The sequence below is a fragment of the Propithecus coquereli genome, unplaced genomic scaffold (genome assembly GCF_000956105.1).
Source record: "Propithecus coquereli isolate 6110/MARCELLA unplaced genomic scaffold, Pcoq_1.0 Scaffold119, whole genome shotgun sequence".
In the NCBI taxonomy this organism is placed as follows: Eukaryota; Metazoa; Chordata; class Mammalia; order Primates; family Indriidae; genus Propithecus; species Propithecus coquereli.
Genome location: NW_012135969.1, coordinates 514,176 through 521,798, shown reverse-complemented (window position 1 = coordinate 521,798; position 7,623 = coordinate 514,176). Strand labels below are relative to the sequence as shown.

At 53.0% G+C, this 7,623-nt stretch overlaps 1 protein-coding gene across 1 annotated transcript in view; it reads right to left on the bottom strand.

Moving 5' to 3' along the window:
- Positions 1-7,623, bottom strand: part of PECAM1 (platelet/endothelial cell adhesion molecule 1) — a 42,319-nt gene that overhangs the window by 8,449 nt on the left and 26,247 nt on the right. Inside the window, exon 12 of the mRNA XM_012662783.1 lies at positions 6,994-7,050. Coding sequence (XP_012518237.1) covers positions 6,994-7,050 — 57 coding nt within the window. The remainder of the gene's footprint in view (positions 1-6,993; positions 7,051-7,623) is intronic.

The window sequence follows — 7,623 nt, the reverse complement described above, 5'->3', positions numbered from 1 at the left end:
TGGTTTTCACTGCAAGAGGCAAGAGAGGGGTATGTCTTGCACCTTGGGACAGGAACAGGCCCCCACCACTAGCAGAGATGCTGAATAGTCAGTGGCCCACACACTGGGGCAGATCCCCCAGACAGCCCTCTGTGGACACAGGCTTGAAGACAGAGAAGCCACAGGACCCTCACTACTACCTGGGGAAGGCCCCGAGAGGAGGCACAGGTGTTGGGATGGTTGCTGTTCTGGAAGGTGGTAGAAGTAAGGGTGGAGGGCCATGACCCCTCCCTAAGTCCTCAGTCTTACTTGAAGGAAGCATGCCAAGGGGCCTCGGTTTATACCCAGCCCCAAGCTCAAACCCAGTCCCTCCTGGACCCTGGGCAGGCTCAGGGCCCATCTGTCACAGCTGGGAGTCACAACCCTTCTGCTTCTCAAATTTAAAAATATCCTGTTTCCATAAATCCACCTCCCCCAACACCCTGTCTTATCACAACTCCATTGTGCCTCCCCTCTAGAGGGACCGGGGCCAGAAGTTCCTAAGGGGCCCCTCTTCTGTCCTGGCAGGCCAGAGGCAGGCGTCACAGCCAGATGATGAATCAGCCCGACGAAGAAGTCAAGCCATTGTGTCAACTTCCACACATTGAGTGAGGCCGTGGGCAGCACCCCCACCAAGTCTGACCTGGGAGGACCCACAGGACCCCATGCTTCCTGTACCCCCATAGTCCCAACAGCTCTGGAACCAGACCAAGCGGGAAAGAGCCTCAAGTCTGTGTTTTCCAAAGCAGAACACGTGGACAATAGTGATGGGACACCAGTCTGCGCGCGCTGTGGTTGTCGTTTCTTTTCGGCAGTAGAGCGACCACTACAAAAGCAGAGTTTGGGGTGGGGGTGTCATCCACTTTTTCATGGAGTACTTTTTACCATCTTGCATGCTGAAGTAGGAAGCGCCACCTGGGGGGCAGGGTTGGTGGGCTCAGGCCTGGCTGGCTCTGTGCCTCGCAGGATGGGTGGGGACTGACCCTCAAGGGCTCCTCTCTTCCTCCCAGAGGGGACTGGGCACAGAGACCGCCTTGTCTTTGGTTCTCTCTCGATGACCCCTTCCTGTCACGGCTGCTCTCGTCACGCTGGGCGGCAGGAATGCCGTGAGGACCAGCGGTTTCTGCCTCCTTAAGAAACACCCGGGCGGTCTGAATTCCAGGCAGAGAGAAGGCAGGAGGTGGGTGCCGAGCAGGCGGGCACTCTGATGGGGCGGTGGCCGGTTTGACTCAACAGGGCAGGACTCAGCATCTCTTCCAGGGCCAGTTATCAGGAGCCCTGGGTACTTAATGCCCCTGAGCCGGACACTTAAAAGGGTTAAAATGGTAAATTTTAGCTTACGTGTGTGTTACCACAATTTTAAAAATAAATATAAGATTTTAAAAAGTAAATAATATAGGAAAAGAAAAATGTAGTGTGGAATTCAACTGTATGACTCCAGGCAGCAGGAAGTCGACACGGAAACCGAGACACACAGGATTCCTGCCAGGGCCGCGTCCGCCCTCGCCGGGGGGAGACAGGCCAGTGGAGGGGCCTTTATGATCCAACAGTTAAAAAGTAAAAGAAAAATTGCTGAGCTTAGAGTCTAAAGCCAAGACGGCAAAGACCAGGCGCCTCCCCAGGCTCCTGCCTCCTCGCTGGTCCCCAGCACTCTCTCCAGGGACCCCCGGGCTGCTCCTTGGAAACAGGCTGCCTCGCACCCTTTTGCGTATCTAGGGGAGCAGTTTTCCTCTGTATTGCTCAGGGGAAAGGGGGCTTAGGAGCCAGAACTGCGCCCTGTGAGCCACTTCCCAAAATGGCTGGCCCAGGAGCGCCGCCGGTGGGAGATGTTGGGGAGCAGGAAAGGTTGGCCAAGACCCCCGCTCTGCACCTAGCTGGTTCGCTGATCTGTCCACAGACACACCCCCCACCGGCCCATTATTTTACTGGGGGTCACCCCCTCACACACACACAAGCGCAGTGTTTTTGAGTTTTCCCTGCTGGCCAGCCCTGAGTGATCCCTTCAGGATTTCTGGGGGTAACAATGACCCTTCGCCTTCTGACAAGAAGCAGAACCTTAGTGCAGCACAATCAGAAGGGAACTCAGAGCATCTAGAGCGTGGTTCTCAAAGTGTGGTTCCCAGGCCAACAGCGACGGCAGCATGTGGGAACTTGCTAGAAATGCAAATTCTCAGCCCCACTCCAGACCTGCTGAATCAGAAAATCAGAATTTGGGAGGAACGAGGTGGTGTCAAACAATCTGTGTTTTTTGTTTTTGGGTTTTTTTTTTTTCAGAGACAGGGTCTTGCTCTGTTACCCAGGCTGGAGTGCAACGGCATGATCATAGCTCACAGCAACCTCCTGGGCTCAAGCGATCCTTCTGTCTCAACTTCCTGAGTAGCTGGGTCTACAGGCATGTGCCATCATGCCTGGCTAATTTTTAATTTTTTGTAGAAACGAGGTCTCACTATGCTGCCCAGGCTGGTCTCAAATTCCTGGCCTCAAGTGATCCTCCCGCATCGGCCTCCCAAAGTGCTGGGACTACAGGCGTGAGACACCACACCTGGCCACGATCTGTGTTTTAATAAACCTTGGGGACCATTGACCTACAGTCTGGCCCATCCCCCTCATTTCACAGAGAAGGTGACCAAAGCCTTGAGAGGTCCCATAACTTGCCCAGTGTCGCCCAGATCACCCAGGATGTTAATCTTAACTTCTAAAGTAGACAGAGTTGGATTCTACAAGTATGCAGATGATAACGTGGAAACCAAACCGAGTAAGATGGGAAATAGAGAAGAACGCAGTCAATTGGTTTAGCGACAAAAGAAATCGGTAGGTTTAAGATCACTGCTCTGCTGCCGGGCTCCCTGGGCTCCAACCCTACTCGCGCTGGCCATGGGACAAGGACAGTTTCCTTAACCTCTGGGCCCACTCTCCCATCGGTAGAGCAGGAATAAGAACAGAGCCCCCGTGTACCCTATGAGGATCTTGAGGATTAAGCGAGGACTCCAAGGGCCTCAGACGCAGGGAGTGCTCAATGCATGTTAGCTTTAACCGTGACAGAGAAGGAAGGTGCTCTCCCAACCTAGAGACAATTAGGGTGTAAGGAGAAAAAAAAATCAACACGGAACAAAAGAAATTTGCAGTTTATAGAGGTGGAATAGTACCCAGAGCAAAGAGTTGCCGAGGAACTTGGCCATGCTGAAGACTGGGGACGGCTGTGAGGATGTGTAAGCAATGACAGCTGTTAGCCACTCTGAGGGAGTCTTCCCAAAGGGAGGTCAAGGGTGAGTGTGGGAGAAGACTGAGGGTGGATCACCAGGGGCCGAAGGATCTGGCTCCTTGGAGAATCACCTGGCTTCCCCCAGGCCGAGGGGGAATCTCCCTTTCTGATTTTTTGTGGGGAGTGGAGAAAAGGGATTACTTAAAAAGTGGTTTCTGTTAAGGAAGTCCCAGGGAATTAAGGAGAGAAATCCTCAAATGGATGCCTGCTCTTTAGCAATTCAGTAAGAAGGGGAAAAGAAAGAAAAGGAATCAGTCGTGGCCTGCGGGCTCCTGTCCCTGAGCAGCAGCTGAGGGGAAATACTTGGAAACAGGAAACTCCGGGCTTCCAGGATGGGAGCCTTCTAGGCAAGGTGAGGTGAGGTCACTGCAGGCCCCAAGGCTCTCTCTCTCCCCTCAGCACCTGGGCAGGTTACAGACCTGTCGGATTCGCTAACCGGCTGCCGGGTCAGAGCCCAGATCGCAGAGGGACTGCAACCCTGATCTCAGCAGCCCAGCCTGGGACTGGACAGCGCTCTAGTCTCGGCCTGGGCAAGACACTGCACTCTCTAGGGCTCAAGTTCCTCTGTGTTTGTAAACGAATAGTGATTGAATGCTCACTGTATGGAGGGGATAACACACTGACTCCTTGGGACAAGGAGCACCGTCTCCCATAGTCCTACTTCTTCCCCTTTCCCATTTAATCCCATTGCCATGTAACAGTTGAAGCAACCAAGTCAGGGGGACAGGGGTGGCGGGCAAGACGTCTTGGTCAAAGTCACACAGCTGGCGAGTAGCAGCCCCAGGGCAGGGGCGGGGATGTCCCTTAGCAAAGCAAGGCTCCTGACTACCTTGAATCCCTGCAAGGGCAGGTTCCCCAGTGCCTGTGGTTTCAGCCCGAGGGAGCTCTCAGGTTCCAACGACCCAGGGCCGAGTGAGTAATCTAGAACCAGCCTGGGCGCCCTGAGAGAACCCACCTGGACACCTTACTGCCCTAAAGCAGCTGTAGAAAATCAGAATATGCCACCCCAAAACACACCACTTCGGCATAAGGACCATTTTGAGCTGGAGGCAAATGCAAATCAACACATACAGAAAGAAGCTTTCCCAGAGCTTCCTTATCTGACTAAAAACAGACACTGCTGAGAAATGAGGACTGCTATAAATCCTCCCTTCCCGGGGAAGTTTTATGGCCACAAAGACAGAAAGTCGGCACCAAGATGGGCCTGGGCAAACAAACCTCACTTGATTAGTTTTCCCACGGTTTGCCACCCTTGGAAGCCTAAAACCACTTTTCCTTTGTCTTGTCACTTCTCTACAAATTTATTTTTCATTGTTAAGACGCCATATATCACTATTAATAGATCCCAAGTTCTAACCACTCCTTTGAGTTACTCATCATTGGGGTTCCTCCTGCACGGTGTGCGCTGCATGTGTTAATAAACTCTTATTTTTCTCTTGTCAGTCTGTCTAGTCTAATGTGCATGGCCTCAGGCAGAGACACTAGAAAAGGAGGGGAAAAAAGTTGCTTTTCTCCCCCGGCACAGACTCTTTGGAATCCACACTGGGGTGGCCTTCTCCAGCTATCAAAGGGCCTCCACTGGTAGCCTCAGGTGACCGCAGACCCCCAAGCCCCAAGGCAGAGGTGGTGGGGAGCTGGCCTCCCGCAGCGGGGACCCCTGCAGCCTCCCCATCCCTCCAGCTTCCCTTCCCAAACCAAAGGCAGTGCGGCCCAGTGATTGCAGCATGGCGTCAGCTCCAAAGTGGCCAGTCCTCAGGGGCTTGCTTGCCGTGTGATCCTGGGCAAGTGTCTTAACCGGTCTTCACCTCAGTATCCTCATCTGTAAAATGGGATTTGCTGTGGCCAGCCACGGTGGCTCAATGCCTGTAATCCTAGGAGGGAGGATCGCTTGAGCTCAGGAGTTCGAGACCAGCCTGAGCAAGAGAGAGAACCGGTTTCTACAAAAAATAGAAAAATTGGCTGGGTGTGGTGGCACATGCCTGTAGCCCCAGCTGCTCGGGAGGCTGAGGCAAGAGAATCAGTTGAGCCCAGGAGTTTGAGGTTGCTGTGAGCTACAAGAACGCCACTGCATTCTAGCTGGGGCAACAGAGCAAGACTCTTTCTCAAAAAAAGAAAAAAAAAAAAAGGGATTTGTTGTGAAAGTTGAAAGAGATGATGTACCCACACCGCTTTAGCACATACAGTAAGCGCTCAAATATGAGCATAACCAAAGCACTTGAACGTGAACTGTCCAGCACTGACATGAGGACATGAACAATCTCAGGGACGATCACAAAAGAGGAAAGGGCATTTTTGCACAATTGCACAATGGGACCAACCTTGAACCCCCTGCTTCACTTTTAACTTTCCATTACGCCAGACGACTAGAGAAAGCCTATTTATTTCCAAATTAGCATTTCGCTGACTCTGAATATATTGAGATTGCAAAATGTGGCACTTGAGCCAAAAATTCCCCAGCAAGTGGTTTATAAAAATCATTCGATCACTGTTAAGTTCTACAAGGGGCTGAGTTTCTACTCTACCCATGAAGATACCAATTTTTTTTGAAAAATTATAAATTGAGGAATGATCACTATTTCAGACAAAAAGTAGGCTCTTGAGAGCATTGAACAGTTCCTTTAAAACAGTGCTTCTCAGGCCAGGCGTGGTGGCTCATGCCTGTAATTCTAGCACTCTGGGAGGCTGAGGCAGGAGGATCACTTGAGGTCAGAAGTTTGAGACCAACCTGGGCAAGAATGAGACCCTGTCTCTACTAAAAATAGAAAAAATTAGCCAGGTGTGGTGGAGCACACCTGTAGTCTCAGCTACTTGGGAGGCTGAGGCAGGAGGATCGCTTGAGCCCAGGAGTTTGAGGTTGCTGTGAGCTAGGCTGATGCCACGGCACTCTAGCCCGGGTGACAGAGTGAGACTCTGTAAACAAACAAAAAAAACACAGCGCTTCTCAAATATTGGCAGCATCAGAAACATGTGAGAGCTCACTGAGTTCAGATTCTAGAGATTCTGATTCTGTGGGCTCTGAGCTTGTTGCTGCCGCTGCTGGCGGTTCTCAGGCTGCACTCGGAGTAGCCGTCCTTGGCAGAAATTTCCCAGCCCACTCTAATGGTTCCATTTCAGAGAATCCACATACATAGAGGTCCACTGTGCAAAGCTAGATACTTGCACAGCTACTCTTTCCCCCAGACTGTTATGTCTTTTGGATTGCTCGCTTACTTTCAGAGTTTAAACATTTCTTTGTGGATTTCATTTCACCAGAATTGAATACAATCATTAGACAAAACAATGAAGCTGTTGGGTGCTTCCCCAGCTCCGTGCCTGCTTGGGGACTGTGCTCAGCTTCAGTGAGGAAGTGGGGGGTTGTGGGGACTGATGTGGGGCCTGGGGCAATTCTAAACCCACCCCCCCTCACCCCCAAAGTCAGTCTGCTCTCAGAAAGGCTGACGCCACTGAGTGTCTTCAAAGCAAACCACTTGACTTTGTCTAAGACCTTGGGGAGCCCCAGTCGTCAGGGCCCGTGTGGGGAGCAGTGAGGCTCGGTGAGCATGGGGGTCAATGAGCATTCTTTGCCTAAATGAACAGTCATGTAACCCGAGGCTTTTTAAAGGGAGTGGGAGGGAGTGAGCCAACACCCTGCGGTGAGCGGCTTTTTGGCTGTCTTCGCTTCCTCTTTTCTCTGTCCACCCTCCAGGCTGGGGAATCGGGGGACCCTCACTCACCAGGGTCGGCTTTCCGGATTTCACTGTACACCGTCTCAATGCCCTTCGTTCCCAGAGCTAGAAAAGGGACCAGGCACAGGTCAGTAGCTGTCCTGGGCACCAGGCCAGCCCCTGCGGAAGCAGGGAAGGGTCTGAGGCTCCACAGGCAAGGCCTTCCCGCCCCGGCTCTGCCCTACCACTGCCCGAGGCCAGAAGCACCGGGAGACCTTGTCATCTCCTGACTTTAGACATCTCGGGTCTAACCAGTGTCACTCTCAGTCTGGAAATAGGAGGTCAACAGGTCATTGTGGGCCAGGGCCACCTGCCCCAGAGGAACCCTGGACCTGAGGGACCACAGGGAGGGGGCCCCAGAACAGGCCTGCAGCCTCCAGCTCGGGCCCCATCCCTCTTTCCCTGCCACAGTGACCGGTGTCCAGCTGCTTTGCCAGGCCCCTCCCAGCAGGGCTGGGCTATGGCCTCCCAATTACCTGGGAGCCCGGCCCCTGGGATCCAGAACCGGATCCGAGGCCTGGGTGACAGCCTGGACGTCATCAGGGACTCTAAGGCTCAGCTGGGACCAGGAAGCACATGCGGAGCTGGACGGCCGCACCCGCAGGTTTCCCACCAGCACCTGGGCCTCACTGCGGACTC